Here is a 19,148-nt window from a genome sequence, read left to right as displayed (position 1 = left end):
AATTAACCCTTAAACAGTGGTATTATGAGCAAACTTCAGTAGCTTTACTATCGAACGATCGACTTGGAGAAGTTTATCAACCTAACTTCCAAAACCACTTGATACGTCTCCAGTCTGGATTATTTACTAACGGAACTATTTTAAGACTCATAGAACAATACCCAGAAAATCGATCGACTGACCTTCTATATAGCTTTGTACGCACGATAGAAGCATAGTACATATTATTTTCCATAATTCATGTATGGTTGTCATTGGTATACTTAATGTTTTGCAACACAAAATGTCTGAAACGTGTGCTGCTCATAACCTGACTGTATTATGTTCCCTCAATGTTCAAAAACTTCGGTCATCGCCCTTTATTAGTTTGAGTGGTTAAGTACTTAACACAGCAGACGATGTGGCCATGGACTTTGTGATCAACAGGTGGTCAAAGTATGCCGCGTATGTTGAACAATAATTGTATTGGTGTTGTAGACCTGCATGTTTGTTTAGTAAATGATAAATTAACTTATCCAAAATAATAAATTCTGATTTGTTTGACAAGATAAAAAAATTGTGCGTGGTATTAACTTTAATTATAGTAGATTGTTTTAGTCTAGTCCCTATATATGGCGTAGTTACGATTTACAACTCCACTAACGTATAGTCAAAGAAGTTACTCTAGAAGTCTTGATATGCATGAGATGCAATTTAAAATCACCCATAGTCACCCACGTACAGTCATTTATGGTTTAGAGACCACTTTGGCATCCATAGTAAGATTGTTTAAATAACGGACAAGTGACACACTTGTCTGTGTTTTTAAATACGTCCCTTGTAGAACCACATGGCATGTTCACTCCAAAATCTATGGTTGAGTCCATGGATTTCGGAATTGACTTCAATTTTGGACATATTCTTATATGTATACAAAATGCTGTGCATATCCTTATCGAAACTTTCGATAGCAGATATAAAAATATATCACATTACATTACATCAGGCCTTGTAGACGCCAGATTTGCTATTATAGTATTTGTTTGGTCAAAGCACAGGGAACAGGACAAATAATCAGTTTTGTACTCGCGATTTCTAATATTATTTTCTGTATATTTCAAATAAAGTTTTAAATACTGTTTCCTCTCACTGTTTTTTCTTTCTATTTCCTACCTGATATCAATGTCTTATCGGAGTTTATCGGAAAATCGCGAGAACAAAACTGATCATTTGTCCTGTTCCCTGTGGCCTAACGTGTGTTTGAACTTAAGCTTCATTCGAAGACTATAGAGCAGTGTGAAAACACAATAGTTTTACGGCTCTGTGAGGCTCCGTGAGGCTCCGTGAAGATCCACCAATTCAATATTACAAGGCTCAGTTAGACCAGTTGTAAAGGCTCTGTGACATCATTACCTCCCTCGAAGACTGTGAATAACTTGTTGGACTATCATTTAAGACACCGTGGAAAGCAAGTATTACATTCAGTGAACGACCAATATATTGACTGTGAATTGACATCGGACTAATCTGGGCTTACCAATAATTATAGGACATTAGAATAGTTTCTAGAACTTGTTATATTTGATTTCATCGATTAACTTACGGATTTTTCATTTGATACCGTATTTGGATTGCGGACATCGTGGCTTTGAAATCGGTGTGGTAACGCACGGACGGATGATTCTAGTGTATGGTGAGTAACGTGCTATAGGATATTGGAACTAAACGGGCTTGTAGAACTATAAACACGTGACTCTCTAGATATAAGGCGTTGCAGAGAACATTAGGCATTATAAGGCTGCAACATCTACAGGCCTATTTTCGATTGGTTTTACCCCTGGTACTTTACATTCTTTGGTAATCTTATATTCAGACTATGGAAGTAGTCCTTCCTACCTCCATCCATGGCTAGACTATCGACGGTCGTTCGAACTCTTGTAATGTATCTATAAATAATATCCTTAACAGTTGATAAAAAGAATAAAGAATTAAAACAGTTGTTCTGAACATGTACCCGATACTATATAGTGGGCCCAATTTGATTAAAATCTGATGTGGTGAAAGCGGCGAGATGCCTTTATCGACATCCACATTATGGGAAGGCGGCGATCACTCGGAACAAAACAAACGACACAAAACGATGGAAATATAGAGGTAAATAAAGGTATCTAGTCGCTTTCACCACATCAGATTTTAATCAGATTGACCTGGGCCCGAGTTGATCGCAGAACGATATGCCTCTGCCGGTCATTTAGCCCATTTAGCCAGGCGGAACAGAATGGCGCCCTCAATTGACGTGTTTTTGCCTCGCATCGATCACAGGTACGTACAATCTAATTATAGCAACAACACATTACATGACGTCATTGTAAACAAGTCTATATTTAGCTTTGCGAGTGAATCTGGGTTGCACAACTGAAGTGCAATAATGAGGAACGATATAAATATGAAAGCAATCGTGAATCCGATCATCAGGAGCCAAGGCTTCAATCGAAAAGGCGGAGTAGACGGGAACTGCAGTCACAATCTAGGAAAGAGACAAAAAAGGACAAAACCGAAGAAGCCAAGGTTTAGTATGTAAACCACTTTATTTTGACATCTGCCGCATTGCACCTCGAGAGCACATTATGTACATGTAATATTTGGAAATAACAAGAACTCCAGCACATCCCCGGAGTTGTGTCGGAGTTCTCTGGCGTATACATACCCGGGACGTTTATTTCCCATTCTCGCAAACCAGAGTTTGTTTTCCAGTCGGGGCCGACTCGTTAAGAACGGTACCGTAAAACGGTGGTGGTGGTGGTGGTGGTGGTGGTGGTGGTGGTGGTGTGCGACGATGTTATTTCCAGATATAGAACTATGACAGGATTTGAACACGGCATGGGTGTAAGATCTGCAAAATTGTACGGGGATGGGTCTTGTTTTGTTTTGTTTTGTTGTAATCGTCTCACAAATGCTGTCCAAATGTCACATTTAGTTGCATGGATCTCCATATAGTTGCACTCAACTTATTGACAGAGCGAACCTCGTCAGTGTTACCATAGACCCTCCACCTATGCATAGACCCGGGCCATAGACCCTCGTGTAGGGTCCGTGATGAACGGTGTCACACAGCTAAGTTTATTAGCTGGGTGATTCTGGTCAGATTTTAAAGTTGCTATATTGAAGTATTTCTTTGAAAGACTGGTATATTTTAACGGCTGTGTTGACTGACATCGATTTTTTTTACATTGACGTTAACGTTTGTCATACAATATGACAATGGTAATCGTCAACGTGGATGTAATGTGATCACTATAAAATACACCCATGATACACTCAGCTCCGTCGTAACTTTGAGGTTGGAAATTTCAACAACGAAAGTGTCATATTGATCGAAACTCGATGCTCAGAATACTTATCAATTTGTATTAATATTGTTTGCTTTGACTTTTCCTTCCAGTTCAAAAATCATGGGGAAAAATAAGACTGGTCGTTTTGGCATCCACAGCGCTAACACTATCCGACGTACACGCAGTGTCAGTCGTCATTTGAAAGTCACCCATAATGGTCAGTTTAAAATCGTCAAAAAAGTGAAACATGTAGAAAGTGAAATTGAAAGAGAGAGAATTATACAAGATTTTGCTGATCAGCTCGATGATGGTGGTTTAGAAGCATCAATGATTGAAGGTAAGAAAAAGTTAAATAAATTGAACAAAACAGATACAAAGCCTATGGTGTGCTTTTAGTGCTACTGAACAGAACATTGTTCTTGAAATCGGCTCTATATAAATTTGATTGATTGATTGATTGATTGATAGATAGATTGATTGATTGATATTATAATGTTGAAAAAATTGAAATATCTCAAAAATATTTTCATATGTATAATTATAATTTTCTAAATCAACTTTTGTGTGAAAAGAATTTCAACCATTGATGAACTTATCAATTTGTTCTCATTTCCTTGAAAAACAAAGTTCAATCTGTTTCATTTGACAATACAGTATATTATAGGGAAAGGTATGATTTTTTTCAGACAGCTGATTGGCAATGTACAGAGAGAACTTGCTTTTAGAGTTTGAAACATGGTCATTAACTACAATTAGTGAAAATAGAATTCAATCGATATTTTTGTTTCGCAGTATTAGTAGTAATATAGTAATTTTCATTCCGCCAGGTGAGAAGACATCACTTGTTGAACAGAATCCCATCTGGGCATCTGACCTTGTGTACAGTATGAACAAGAAGAAAAGATGGCTTCTACCTGACCTCTTACAGCGCGATTTACTGTTTGAACATGAAGACTATGGTGAGATTGATTACAGAGTCGTGGTTGTGGAACGAGAGACGTCAGAATATTGCTTTGGCAGTAAAAGACCTGACTGTCTGTCAGTCACAGACAGTAAAAGTGAAAAACCATACAAAGCACCCAAGAGGAACAAGTACGCATACGCCAATGACCTCTTAAACAAAGACAGGCCTTCAAAAAAGACAAGAAAGAAGAAAGAGTTGAAAGCTGAGGATGAAGTGATTGATACTGAACCCACACTGGAAGAACCTGAGTTGATTTATGAAGTGTGTTATGCAAGACCCAAAGATAGCTTTCCTCTCAATAAGCTACCAAGAAATTGTGAACTTCCCAATGTATGTGGGGGTAAGTAGCATATCACATGACTGTCACATGACTGAAACCCGAATAACAAATTGTAATAACTGTGGAGGCAAGATGTCACATGACTAAAACTCCAATTAATGAATAACAAATTGTGAACTTTCCGATCAATTTGTAAGTAACATATCACATGATAATCATGTGACTAAACCCCGGCCAAAAAATCTGACACCTGATTGCATACCAAGAAATCATATCCAGGTAGGATGTATGTCATGTTATGTGATTGTTATATGGTGATTATTTTTGTTTTTCACTCAATTGAAAACATTATATCAATAATCATTATATTGATTGCCTTGTAGATATTGAAAGGAAATCTGGAGGTAGGAAGGGCAACAAGTCTAAAATGAATTGGAAATTGCAAGACTATCAGAACGTAAATGATGACATGTGGATTGAAGATTACCTGTATGAAGATGAGGATGGAGTGGATGAAGAATGTAATGAGTATCTCATCACTGCTGCTAGGCAACCATTAACTTTAAACCTGTTAGATGCAGTTCAACAACCCCATCAGATTACAGCACAAAAAGATACACGTAATGCTAACAGAGGTGAACATTTTAATAGTCTCTCATCTTATCGAGGAAAACAGTTTGGAAAAGGAGATTTGATACTAACTGGGGAAGAGAAAGAAAACATTGTGGATGCAGAGAGTTTCTGGTATGAAATGAAAACAGCAGAAGAAAGAAGAGAAAGATGGAAAGAAGAGAAAAAGCAGAAGCAGCTTAACAAAAGAAAGAGAAACACCAAAGCTGGATCTATTGATAGTGGGATGACAAAGACTGATAAATTTGATGTTTCCGAACACAGAGAAGGAAAGGTATCAATTCATTGCACTGTAACAGATGCAAAGCCTGAAAACATTGTTAGAAATTATGGAGAGAAGTATATGGAGAGCAAATGTAGACCATGGAAATTTGCCATCAATATAACAGGAGATCTGATCGATAACTTCAAAGACAAGGGAGATAATAGAAGTGCAAGGTTACTACAAGATGACCTCAATCACTCAGTTTGTGTCTTGTTTGAATCAAGTAACATGGATTACAATGATTTCAGGTAAAGGACTTCTGCTGCAATAGTTTACATGTTTTAATGACTCAATTAATTTCAAATGCATTTTTTGTAAAACTCGTCAAATTCTATTTGAAATTTTTGCTGAAAATGAAATTTATCAAAATGATGTGACTTTCATGAAGCTGATAATAGTAAGGGGACCATAAAGAAGAATAGGATTTGATGTACAATAATCATACCATCAACTCATACAACATGAACTTGAGCAATGAGAACAAATTGTTTTTAAATTTAGTTAGGTAAGAGAATCATGTTATCATTATAACTGTTGGAAAAGTTCATAATATTTTATGACCACGTTAAGGACTGTTAGGAGTGTCAAATGACAGTACTTTGTGTATCTCAGTACAGTATCATCATTTCTTATTGAATTCACTTACAGAGTATCTCTATTTGGGATTAGTGACTGTATGGCCACGACAAGACATGCTGCGCAAGAGATGACATCTCACATACCAGAAGGATCAGTTTTGACAATGGAGAAACTCATGGAGTGTGTAACAAGAATAGCTAAGGGGATTCCAAGCAAGGGGTAAGGGTCAAGATCATTACTTTTATCAGCAAATAATTTATTCTAAAATTTGCAAAGTAGGTGCAGTTTTAGAATTCATAAATGTCATCGTAATAATGGAATAGTGGCCCTATTTTTTTTCTGTTTCTCAAAACCCAACCGATCCAAATTTTCAGCTACGACATCAAAATAAAAAATGTTTTTATTTGTGCCCACCCATAATATTGTGTGGAACAGTGCCCTCTCTTTTTAGAACATAGATTTGAGGTGACTATGTAGCTTTCATCTGAATCTTTTAGATGTCATCAGCGTAAATGATGTTGTGTTATTTGGTAAGGAGTGCATTGGAGTCACTAATACTGTCATACTTATCATACAAATGTAATATACATTTCTAAGAGTGTAAACACAGATTAACAGAAATCATATTATCTATTCATATTTTACAATTTCATTTGACAGGATTCTTCGACACAACGTTTCAAGAAGTCAGTTAGTGAGAAAACCTTTGGTTGCCTTGGAAACTGTTGATAAGATGAAAAAATATGATTACTCATGTCAGAGAACTGAGGATATTTTCAGACAACTCAGAGATTCGTCATTAGTGGTAAGAGTAGTATTTTTGTTTGTTTAAAAATAGAAATTTATTTGAATTTACACCATGATGTAAACTTCAACAAGAATAAATTGACATGAAAAAGAATGAAACTGTCTCATCTATCAAACAACTTGGTCAACGATCTTGAGATATTTCATTTAGTTAATTTTTTATTTATACTATTGATTGATGTAGACTAAAACTGCAAGTATCCTTATTGTCCTTTGAGGAAAGGGATGAGAAGAGCGCCCTCAATGGCTGATTTTTTGGTCTATGGTTGATTATCATTGTCTAAATTTTGTTCATATACTGATTGATATCAACAGAAGGAGAAGCAGTCTCAATGCTGTTCCACAGGTGAATCCATGTCTCAAAATGAGCTATGTGGTGTGTGTTATTGTTCATTGGCAAACATGGAGGGAGTGTCATCCACAGCATTGTCAACTTGTCAGCATTGGTTTTGTAATGAATGTTGGAAAATGCATGTCACTTCCAGGGTTGAAAACGGTCAACTTACTATCACCTGTCCTGTAAGTAATTATCTACATTGTGTCTATAAATATTACAGTACATTTCTATTTTCAACATTTTTATCTGCTCCAGATCTACCAAATGTCTTAGTTTTTAAGACCATTTTCACGTATAATTAAAGTATATGTATACATACCTACCTACCTTCCTACTAACTACCTACATACATACATACTAACATATACATACACACACACACACACACGTTATATCTTGAAGATGATGTATAGCTTTCATATTTTCATATCATTGACATTTTGTTTATAAACTCCTATTTACAGGCATACAACTGTGACAGTGTAGTTGATGCAATTCTTCTCATGGCTTTCTTACCAACCCATCTGTATATACGTTACTGGAACCAGGTGTGCAACATTGAGATTGCTAAGAACCATCAAACCAGAAAGTTTTGTCCATCTGCCCATTGTGACAGGTTTGTTGAAGTATCCAGAGTTGTTTCAAGTGAAGACTCGTCACCAGTGATTGCCTGTGATTGTGGAAATAACTGGTGTTGGCATTGTAGGGAAGGAGCTCATTGGCCAGCTACTTGTCTGCAAGCTGCTGCCTATCGGAGGAAGAGGCAAGAAAGAGGTAAACAAGCAATCTTGGATTTTGTTCTCATCATCCTGAAAATAATAATCATCTTCCTGATAATAATCATGATCCTTATCATCATCACCATCACCATCACCACCACCATCATCATCATCATCATCTCCCTTGCCATTGTCATCATCATCACCACCACCACCACCACCACCACCACCACCACCACCACCACCACCACCTTTTTGTCAACATACTGCTACTTTCTTACTTGATAGACAATATCAGCTACAATTTCTCTGGGTGTAGATAATAGCTGTTAGCTGGCAAAATGCAGCCACCAATTTTCCTTGTTGTCTTGCAGTTGTAGTACATTTATACCTACCAGTTCTTTTTGTGATCATCCCTTTCTTCAAAATAAACTACACCCCTAGTTAAATAGTCAAATATATCAGGTACTGTACATTCAACTTGTAGAGTATATTTCTGCCCACCAATACTTATTGACCTATACTCGTCCAAAAATATATACTTCAAGGAGTTTCTTTATTTGAAGCCATGCTACATATGCAGTGTGTGTACTTGATTTTGACGACACAATATATATTTCCCTCCTTTTAAGGTCTCCTGGATAGGGGCAGTACAATATCTGAAGTTATGATAAAACCATGCCCACAGTGTAAGTACCCCCTACAAAAGAATGGTGGCTGCCAGTGGATGTATTGTAATTGTCGATTCAGCTTCTGTTGGACATGTTTGAGGGGCTATAATGATCACTCTCGTGGAAAGTGTTTGTATCCACATAAAGGCAGAGAAAGCAGGGTGAGTTGCTTCAACGTATTTACATTCTAAGAGCTTTTGTAATAATCATGTCTCTGAAGAAAAACAGTTCGTTGAAAATGTAAATGATGGAGATCAAGTAGTATTGCCATGTTGGGATGCAAATTATGTGTGTGTGTGTGTGTGTGTGTGTGTGCGTTTATTGATGCATGTGACAGTATATGTGTATGTAATGTGTCTGTCACATGTTCATGTATGTTGCAGTCTTTCATCCAAATCCGTAGTTTCATAGCTTGATACGAGTCTGACAATATATACTCTGTTTATGTCTTATAGGTACTACCTGATCCTGTAGTGTCAAGTCACACTGAAAGTAATCGTGAAATGAGCCTGTACTCCCTAGCTTTACAGCATAGCAATTCAAATAGACGACATCGTATAATGCTTGTCAAACAAGCATCACAAAAACTTGCCAAAGTCACGGTAAGTTTACAAAAAAAGTTTCCCTCGTTTTAAAAATATAATTTAGGGAAATAAAGAAAGAGGAAAAAGCTGCCATATACTTCACATATCAGTATTGATCAGCTAAACATAGTAGAGTTATCTTCAGAATACATTTTAGCTTTGTGTAATTTATTGAGTTACAAACATGGACTTGGTCGATATACTATATTTCATGTTTTTTTTCAAGAAGAAAAACATAGTAGAGTTGTCTTAAGAATTTAAAATTCACAAATAAATACCCATACGTCATCCATATGGCCACTTTAATAGACTTAATTAAGTGAAAGTATTGCCATCTGGATATACTATTTTATCAAGTTTTTGATTACCATATTGAAGTCAGATTCATATGTCGGTATTTCAGTTCATTTCATGTATTTTTTTTTATTGTTGCCAGTTTTGGAAGAAAGTGGATTTCAAGTCAGATTTGGATTCATGTTGTAGCAATAGTACACCAGTCAGTGGTTTAAGTAATGGTGATCAACATAGTGAAACATCACAGGTCAATGTTAGGTCACTGATGGAAAAGCTCAACTTTGTAGGCAGTCAAACTGAAGCAAGTTATACAGAAAGTCCAATGCTTCAAGAACTTCTCAAAACAGCAAATAAGATCACTGCAATGTACTCACAGGTAAGATCTAGAAGTCTACTCAAATATTAACCAATGATATGAAGGAAAAACATACATGACGTACATCAGTTCATTGAAGCTGCAATCTATAAAATATAAGAGCTGTCTACAAAACAGTGCAGCAAGGTTGTAACTGCTATACAAATGTATAGCAGATACGACCTTACTGCACTGACGCTATGCGATGTCATGTTTTGACATCATGAGTTTGATTTGCATTAGATAACTTTATATTTTCCCAAAGAAAAAAATAATACTTCTAAGGCATCTAGTTCTAAAGTCTTGACAAGTTACAAGAATTACACAAACTACTGAAATTTCTAGGTGCCAAACACTTTGGATGAAATAAAAGCATTTGTTTGTCAATAACTGCAGAGTCCAAAATATCTTGATTTTCCTTACATGGATGCAATATTGATGAAGAAAATATGAACATGGAATCGAGTGAATGTGTCTACCAGGGTTGAATATCCTTAAATACATTCTGAATTTTTACACTTATCTATCATATTGTGTTGAGAAACATCTAATTTGTGTTTCTTTGCTATTGCAGTATAACTTTGTCATAGAATATTTAGCCATTTTGGTTTGTTACACCGCAAGGAGACAGAGAAACACTCAAATGAGGCAGATCCTAGATCAGATGAAATTCATTACAGGACAAATGCATGAGGTAAGGAAAGGTCATCACTGTAACAGTGCTGTTTTTATATGTGGTAGCCATTTTGTAATGATAAGTACATTATGTTTGTATCGCACAGGAGACAAATTTGTCATAAAGTGTGAGAGAGAGAGAGAGAGAGAGAGAGAGAGAGAGAGAGAGAGAGAGAGAGAGAGAGAGAGAGAGAGAGAGAGAGAGAGAGAGAGAGAGAGAGAGAGAGAGAGAGAGAGAGAGAGAGAGAGAGAGAGAGAGAGAGAGAGAGAGAGAGAGAGAGAGAGAGAGAGAGAGAGAGAGAGAGAGAGTGTCAAAGTACTTGGTAGAAATTTCAGAAAATATATTGAATTCCCATCTACTCAGTACGGTGACAGTACTCTGTTGTTGACAGACACTGATGATTTTGTCCCACATGTTGTTCATGAGACATAAAAAGGAAGTATATAGTAATGATCTGTTTGTTACTTTTTCAGATATTGTTCACCGAGAAAAGTTGGACATCAAAGAATACTTGGGAGAGACTTATATCCATCACAGACAGTGGTGAAAGATGTGTGCAAAACCTCGTCAGATTAATTCCCAGCATTCATCTGAAAATTCAACAGTTGGAAGATTAAATATGGATTTTGGCAAAATGCCACTTTTTGTTCTTAACACAGGGCACTCAGGCATAGTTATGTTCACAAAAACGTACAAAAAATAAATGAATACTGACAGTAACACTCAACAGAACAGAACAGAACTAACAATTACCCGAAAACACTTTTTATGAATGAAACTATAAGTTGCAGAAAGGTCAGTTCTAAAGGGGAACATCACTGCAGGAAATGAAACTGATATTTACTCAAAAAGGTACTTTACTATAATCATTGTCACATTGCAGTGTATCACCAGGAAATCTGCTTTTAGATATTTCTGGCATTGCAGGATATATGTGATAAATAACACAACCAAGTTTCAACCACACATGATATGACTGAATCAGCTTTAAATCAGATGCAAAATGATAAAATATACTGTAAAATTCAGGTAACCAAAATTGCTTTATTTTCCTTTACTAACGTAAGAAAACTTAAGCGATCCAACAAAATTGTGTTTTCAGCTACATGTTGGCATCTGCATAAAAATGAACGATGCAAAGGCAACAACATAGTGGCATTTTATTTAGAAAATATTATCAGGTAAATACAGCTGCAGCCCAATACTTTGGAAGAACTTTGCAGAAAGAAACCTCAGTCTGGTTCATTTCAGGGTTCTTCTTTTACACAAAACAAGATAGTTATCACAATGACATATTCTCTTAGTTACACTAAATTATTTTTGTCAATTTTAGCATTCTGTCCTGGTGAGAACACATCATTTTACAAAAAAGCAAATAATTTCAAATATGACAAATCTATTTTCTGAGTAGTGGATAAACATATTTTCAAGTACCATAAACGCTAGGCTTTTAACAATACAGGGAACAATAAATATAGTAAAGTTTCTACTATGTAGGCTAGAATTCCTTTCACTAATAAAAATGTTGATAAAGACTTCAACAATTCAAATGTCAAAACGATTCAAAGTATTTGAACGCATATGTGGAGTGTTGGCAAGGGACTGACTTTTCTTTAAAACTAAAATACACATTCTTATTTGTGTAGTTACAACTTTCTCAAACTGTACCAGAAACTAAATATACCTGTGAACTTTAGTATGATGTACATGTATATACTCATGCTTACACTGATGTTGAAATTAAAAACTGATATTTTATATGTAAATTGCATTATGATTTAATATACAAAATGTGTTACCCTGTACAGTGAATGAGAAGGGTGCTGAGAGCCAGCTAACATGTCTTTGTCCTTGTCTAGAAGAACAAGTCTTCATGCAAGACACAGAAGACGACACAGTCCCCATAAATATTTTATTGTGTGCGACTGAATCTTGTGTGCGACTGAATGGTGACCATGATTTAAAAGGAATTTGTGTCAACAAATAAACACTAAAAAGTGTCTGTGATATGCAGGAAATGGCTGGATCTGAATAACTAACCTGAAGGTCAAAAAGTCAAGCTCAAGTTTAAGTCACAAGATGAAGTTTAGACCCAAATAACACATGCACAGAGAGAGACATTTGAATAGAGAATCCATGTATTAAAGTTTTTGAGATATGCAGTAATCATGATTGTTAACTACAAATATAGTTACCATATTCAGTTAATAGTTATGTGAGCACCAAAAGTAATACATGCACATGTATATACACTTTTCTTCTTCTCTTATTCTTCACTGCCTTTAGGCATCATTTTAAAAGAAATTGACCAAACATAACATAACACTTGAATGGAGTCTCTGTATTACAGTTTTTGAGTTATGCAGTAAATATTGGTGTTATAAACAACAAATATGGCTGCCATTGTCAAATTTGCATATATTGCAAAACAAACTACAAACATATGTCCCATATGACTAGTCACCTTTGTGCCAGGTTTGCAAGAAATTTGACATTGCCTGTCTGAGAAATGACGTATTACAGACACACAGGTGGATGGACGGAGCCCATTGTAATAGTCCCCATCTTTTGGGGACTAACAAAATCACTTAAAATATGAAATTAGAATTTCAAAACTGAACCTCTCTTTTGAAATATTGTTGTTTAACACAATGCTGAATATAATAATCACATTTATGACTGTCTTAAAACTCATTCTCTGGTGAAATGCCAGTCTGTGAATAAAGGTATTTTAAAATGTGATTTATGGAAAACTCTCAACATTATAATTCAGTGTTTTTGCTATGGATGAGGAACCCCAGCACCAGAAAGGGAGAAAGGGGTAAAAATGGCAGTGTTTTCCCATGGAAACCCAGGTAAAATGACATGAGAACCCTGGTAGATTTTACCTACTTACCATCCTTAGCAAAAACACTAATTCCTTTCACTTAAAACAATGTTGATAAAAACTTCAACAATCTCAATTGTCAAAATGATTCAAAGTAGTTGTCAATTCATATGCATAATGTCAGTAAGTGGCTGGCTTTTCCTAAACTCATTCCCTGGTGAAATGCCAGTCAACATTTTCTTGGCAAAGTTGGTGTAGTTTAGATGTCCATCCTGGATTCAATGCTCTGCAAAATAGGAAGACAAATCAATATGAACAAAAATATTTGCTCTGAAAAATTTTCGGATTTCAGACCCACACTGGACGAATACTTCTATTACATGAAATTGGCAATAAAAACAGCAAAAACTGCCTCAGAATCAGTAAAATCATTACTTAATGAGGTCCAGTTGATTCAACATGTATTCATGTAATACTACACACCAAACTTGATGTAGACAACAATAGATAGCAGAAATCTTCTACATAGAAGAGGTAAGTTTGTAAGAGTAGTTTGTGATAATTGTTAATATTTGTGTCAGTGTCTTTTTTTCATGTTATTGTATTGGCTTTGTCTGACTTTTTATCTCTTTTTAGCATTGTACAGCACCTCTGAGCAATTTTAATTTGATATAGTGGCGCTTTATGAATCATTTTATTATCATTATTATCATTACTTATTTGAGTTGGGGACTTACTTTTTCATGTTATAGTACACATCAGGAAGCAATGCAAAGACATCAGCTGCTGCATAGGTAACCATCCACTTACTCATTGGTCTGTAACTCCAATAACTGTGATCGTATGTCATTCTGTATTTGATATCTTCATTTACCTGAATAGACAGGAAATTATCATCCAGTATTTGACATTTTCAATATGTAAAATCTCTTAATGCAAGATGTATGTGACCTTTTAAATACAACACAAATTGATGTCACGCTGTCAACTAAATGATCATGAAAATGCTTTATTGTATGGCCCTCTACAACAAGGGTTATTAATGGTTGGAACTTGCTTATAAACAGCCCTCACTCAAGTACATTCACCTCCAATTCTTACAGAGTAAAACTCTCAACTGACTGCCTGTCAATTTGTTCATAAGAAGACATACTCTTAAGACTTAGTTAAGTTCTCTTCAATAAAACTGCTACAAACTTTACATGTAATACACAACAAGTCCTACTTTTACTGAATTACAGGAGTCTCCTGACTCAACCATTTTCAGACACAATACATACAACAGCTGTGAATTTTAGAACCTTGCTCCTAAAATATGAAAGTTTCTCTCCTTGGTCACAAGACAATCTGAAAATCTTATACCCTATTAAAGCCAAGGACGTACTGATTAGAGGAAGTGTTCACTTTGTACTAACTATTTAGCACTATGAATGATGTTTTGGAGAGTTTGGTGCTAAATAGATTCTTTTGATTAAGAAATACATGTTTCCATAGTAAATCACACTGCATATACTAGAGCTGCAACATGGGTATATTACATGATTATGAATAGATAATCTGACTGTACAATATTTCATGAATAAATTTTATAGCAGTATGCAGCCATGGGTGTAGGTAGAATGTGAATCTGCGAAAAATTTCCAAGTTCTTCAATTCTCTCAAAACTCGTTTGAAAGCTTGTTCATGGTCCTTTGAAATAATGAAAGAAATTTTGTTCACTATCTTATTGTCAATGAAATCATAAATCTTTCATTTTCTCATAGAATTAACAGAGTCTTTGGTGGCCATATTGGATTCTAAAATGACTAAAATTTTGTTATCATTTTGTCCTCTACTTCAAAAATTTGTAACCCCAGATTTTTGAAAAATGATTTGAACAAAATTAAGCAAAAGTTCATAGAGTAAACCAGGCACATTCTATGTTAAGGTTAAGAATCAACAAAGTCTCTAATTACCTCATTGACTGGCCCACCAAACAAGGTACAGATATGGTTGAGACCAGGATTACACTGTTTCTTGTCAACATTGTATTGGTCCAACAAAACATGATATGCACACTGGAAAGAATGGAATAATCATTTGTTTGTCTTGTGAATATTTTGATATTCAGATGCTTACACTATTATTGGAAAATTTTGAAAGTATGTCTAATCTGCATTTGTCATGATTTAAGCCATATGGACATTTCAGTGTTTTCTGATATATATCACTGTGGCTCCATACATTTTTGAAGTTGATGAACCTGTATATGACTAATCTTCATTCCCCCCCCCCCCCCCACTCCCCAACCCCCATAATATCTTTATTTCTGTATATCTCTATGATGCAATGGATTTTTTCAAATTTTGACCCTGAAGGTAAAGATCAAATACAATAGTATAGAAGTTATATCTGATAACACAGGGGGTAGACACTTGAATCAAGTGATATAAGCACAAAAATAATGCATATTAAGAGGATTTCCCAAGATTCTAAATCACTAATGCAAAACATTTGAAAGAAATTGGTCTTACTAAAATACCAGTGTCTGCAATATGCATGAAATGGTATGATTTTTGCAATCAACCCTGAAGGTAAAGATCAAGATCTCAAAACAAAGCTTGTACTCAGTAATTTGGGGTATAGACACTTGAATGGAGTCTTTATGTCTTGTACTTTAATTATGCAGTATACAGTGTTTTCGTGACAAATGTGGCTGTTATTCTGTCAAAATCAATGTATAAAACGTCTACTACTCCCCAAAGTCAGTGTAATAAGTTTTATAACAACGCAAATAGTGTCCCTATTGAGTGCAAATTGAGGTCACTATGGGTCAATAGTCTATACCATGTGATACGATCCAATCCAATCACTGAAGGTTATAATGAACATGATGTGTTATAATAGTTACTACCTACCTCAGTGTCAAACACATTCTGGAGAGACACACCAAACTGATGGTAGAGTGCAGCACTGTCACTCCTGCAAGCATGCATTACCTAAAATGATATCAATTGTATAAGATTCAATCCAGGAATTTCTTTGAAACATAAGAAATGAAATACTGGGGACATGGTGGTGACTTTAATTCTTGTTTCTACAACAAAATTTGACTACCTAGGTGAATGATACAAATCACAACTCGCCATAGTTTAACTGTCAAGTCATGAAATATAGAGTTGAGCAGGTTGACATGATTTTCAACCAAGGTATTAGCATAACAAGTGTGACTGACATGCACAATTGGGCTCATCAGCCTATCAGGAGTCAGTAAACCAATGTCATACACCAAATATAACAGTCGCTACACTGTGTCAGGTCAATAACTATGTGTTTGCTCAAAGAACTAGGTTCAGGTAACATTAACAGGTGTCCAACGTCAGTCAATGTACAGGTGATGAGATTCAAAAAGTTGACACTGAATGGAGGAGAACAAACGACCAATAATTTGTCTATTTGAAAGTGAAACATTTGGGGTGTATGCAGTTATTGATCCGTTATCTATAGAGGAAGGTGATATGATAAAAGCTTCATGGTAACAGGTTAGTGTCTTGGGTACCAGATAGATTAGTGACCCATCCTCAGACTCATATTGGTCGAGCAGTGATCACGGATGTCTTACCTTGACAACATTAGTGTCTTCTAAAAGTTCCTTCAGCCTGCCTTGAATAAACAGTTCATACTTATCTTTACAAGCCAAGACATCAAACAGATACACATCTCCTCTGATTGTTGCTACTTGTACTAAGGTTAGTTTTCCAGTTATTCCTTAACAGAATAAAGACACAGACAGACAAATAAACAAATCATCTAAAGACATACTACTATGATTTGATTTGGGGTTGAAGGACACAAGACTGTTAACACAGTGTTATTACAGTGTGAAATTTGAACATAGGACACATAAACAATGACAAAACAATACTCCATTATGAGATGCTAAATTTGGCAAATTGGAGCAGAAAAATCGATTATGACAATGTATGACATTGTAATTTTTAAAAAAAATAATGTTGAAGTCTGTAATATTGATTAAAGTAAGAAGCACAAGCTCAGTTTACTAACTTTTTACTGAAGTGAAAATACCTACATAAAAGCTTGATTAAACTATTCAAGTATAATGTTAATATCAATGCATGTCTTCTATCACGTTATGATTGTCTTCTGGCATTGTTAGAACAGTTGACTGCATAGTAGGGATTTCCTCAACATTTTTATACATGCAAAAAATTACATCATCAGATCATTTATGAGATACCCCAGGTTTGTAAGTGATGGGTAAATATGCTTCAAAAAAGTAGAATACTAAAAGTACTTTAATATGCAGCAAAAAATATGCCCAAACACAAAATGACAGATTGTGCCCCTTAATTTCATCGTATGTATTTTCCATTCATATCTCTCCGAGTCCTAGACTTGCCCTGGTTACTGCAGTATTATAATGTAACTACATAGAATTACACCTCATTTTAATGATACATCTCTACCGACTTGTTCACTTATTCAATTTTAAATCTTATGTAGAGTCAAACTTGACCACTGCTTAGCAGCTTTATCTGATAACCTAGTTTTGGTTACCCAGCCTCTCACTGCTGGGGGCTCTGCCTGCAAGACCACCCCAAACGAGAGTCTGGGGAAAAGAGATTCCAACTCACCCACGTAGGAAGTAGTTTCTAGAGCAGTGCATGCTGGGGAATACTTCATGTCCAACATTGTAGGCTAAACGATTTAGGTACTTTCGCGACAAGTTATCACTTTTCAAGTGAGTGATACATATAAATTACAACAGGCCTCGTAAGCCCATTTTTATGACTTGGAAGGAATGTACTGTGTGACTCCCGGGCGGGGTACTTGAAACGTGGTTTCCCCAGAGTCTCGTCTGTGTGGTCGCATAGAAGAGCCCCAGCAGTGAGTCTGGGTAACCGAGACGACTGATACCCAAGAAAAAACTATATAGTAACTAACTCGAAGTGAGTGTATATATCTGCTATGTACCTTCAGAAATGAAATATATGTACATAGACACTACACTTGTGTTAAACTACAGTGACAGGCATCACCTACAACTAAACCCAACTACCAGGTGATTTACACAAATTATATCTACTAAGACATTCTCCTTCAGATTAGACAGCAATCACAGACTCAACAAATAAGTCCTGGCTTACCTAGACATTCTCCCTCACAGTCCACAGCGATCACCGACTCTCCAAGTAATGTACAAACAACTTGTGCACTAAATTTAGGATTGGTCACAATGCATATATTTTCTGCTCGACAGTCACCCTTTGCTGGTCTTGGAATACGTAATATTGTTTCTATTTCTCCTCTTGATTTGCAGGGTAACAGGGATACTACATCATTTTCTATTTTGAAATATCTTGGATTATTTTCAACAAAGTTTCTCAGTGTGTCAACACTTGATCTAAAATATTTCTTGATTTCGGGTCTGCATTTTGAGTCGGGAACTTGCTTTACTATGTCATATAAGGACTGCAGAGGGCGCCTGTTCTTCCTTACAAGATACACTCGTAGAAATGATATAGCTTCTCCTGTTAATTCAAATGAAAGTGTTGGCCCACCTGACTGTACCACAGATGCCATAACTATATAAATCCTGGTTGAGTAAACTGCAACTGAAGAACAACCGCAAAATGTTATTGCAAGTTGAATAATGTGGGTGAATAAGTCATTGAATTAACACATGTAGTTGATAAAACCCTTTCTATCCAACTTGGTCTATGCCAGTAATTGGACAAACACAGGTGGACAATAGGAATGTGCTTCATTCACCATAAACAAACAAACATGGTGGAGAGAAAGTGTACCCAGGGGTGCGTTCGATTATGCAACCCAGCGAGGCACCTCGA

The 19,148-nt window shown here is 35.8% G+C and overlaps 2 protein-coding genes across 2 annotated transcripts; one reads left to right on the top strand and one right to left on the bottom strand.

The window, feature by feature from the left end:
- The first annotated feature begins 2,469 nt into the window (after positions 1 to 2,469).
- Positions 2,470 to 12,134, top strand: LOC144438128 (uncharacterized). The gene is made up of 13 exons (XM_078127161.1): positions 2,470 to 2,552; positions 3,422 to 3,648; positions 4,139 to 4,615; positions 4,939 to 5,698; positions 6,099 to 6,248; positions 6,690 to 6,834; positions 7,152 to 7,355; positions 7,638 to 7,947; positions 8,525 to 8,724; positions 9,019 to 9,165; positions 9,584 to 9,817; positions 10,371 to 10,490; positions 10,946 to 12,134. Exons 2-13 carry the CDS (start codon positions 3,432 to 3,434, stop codon positions 11,087 to 11,089), a joined length of 3,108 nt encoding a protein of 1,035 aa, XP_077983287.1. The 5' UTR covers positions 2,470 to 2,552; positions 3,422 to 3,431; the 3' UTR covers positions 11,090 to 12,134.
- A 1,324-nt stretch (positions 12,135 to 13,458) lies between these two features.
- LOC144433170 (piRNA biogenesis protein EXD1-like) lies at positions 13,459 to 18,882 on the bottom strand. The gene is made up of 6 exons (XM_078121482.1): positions 18,447 to 18,882; positions 16,901 to 17,046; positions 16,197 to 16,277; positions 15,255 to 15,356; positions 14,037 to 14,173; positions 13,459 to 13,585 (listed from the first exon to the last, which is right to left on the bottom strand). Exons 1-6 carry the CDS (start codon positions 18,880 to 18,882, stop codon positions 13,507 to 13,509), a joined length of 981 nt encoding a protein of 326 aa, XP_077977608.1. The 3' UTR covers positions 13,459 to 13,506.
- Between the last annotated feature and the right edge of the window lie 266 nt (positions 18,883 to 19,148).

The sequence above is a fragment of the Glandiceps talaboti genome, chromosome 1, assembly GCF_964340395.1.
Source record: "Glandiceps talaboti chromosome 1, keGlaTala1.1, whole genome shotgun sequence".
Lineage (NCBI taxonomy): Eukaryota > Metazoa > Hemichordata > Enteropneusta > Spengelidae > Glandiceps > Glandiceps talaboti.
The sequence above is the reverse complement of the archived record's forward strand: the minus strand, read 5'-3'. Positions and strand labels throughout refer to the sequence as shown.

What these genes read in the sequence shown, in the direction of transcription:
- LOC144438128 (XM_078127161.1), top strand. Translation starts at nt 3,432, where the DNA reads ATGGGGAAAAATAAGACTGGTCGTTTTGGCATCCACAGCGCTAACACT. An exon ending in ACTTCCCAATGTATGTGGGG is followed by an intron (nt 4,616 to 4,938) that starts GTAAGTAGCATA and finishes ATTGCCTTGTAG; the next exon opens with ATATTGAAAGGAAATCTGGA. An exon ending in ATAAAGGCAGAGAAAGCAGG is followed by an intron (nt 8,725 to 9,018) that starts GTGAGTTGCTTC and finishes TATGTCTTATAG; the next exon opens with GTACTACCTGATCCTGTAGT.
- LOC144433170 (XM_078121482.1), bottom strand. Translation starts at nt 18,882, where the DNA reads ATGGCATCTGTGGTACAGTCAGGTGGGCCAACACTTTCATTTGAATTA. An exon ending in TTGGTGGGCCAGTCAATGAG is followed by an intron (nt 14,174 to 15,254) that starts GTAATTAGAGAC and finishes CTGTCTATTCAG; the next exon opens with GTAAATGAAGATATCAAATA. An exon ending in GTGTACTATAACATGAAAAA is followed by an intron (nt 13,586 to 14,036) that starts GTAAGTCCCCAA and finishes CCTATTTTGCAG; the next exon opens with AGCATTGAATCCAGGATGGA.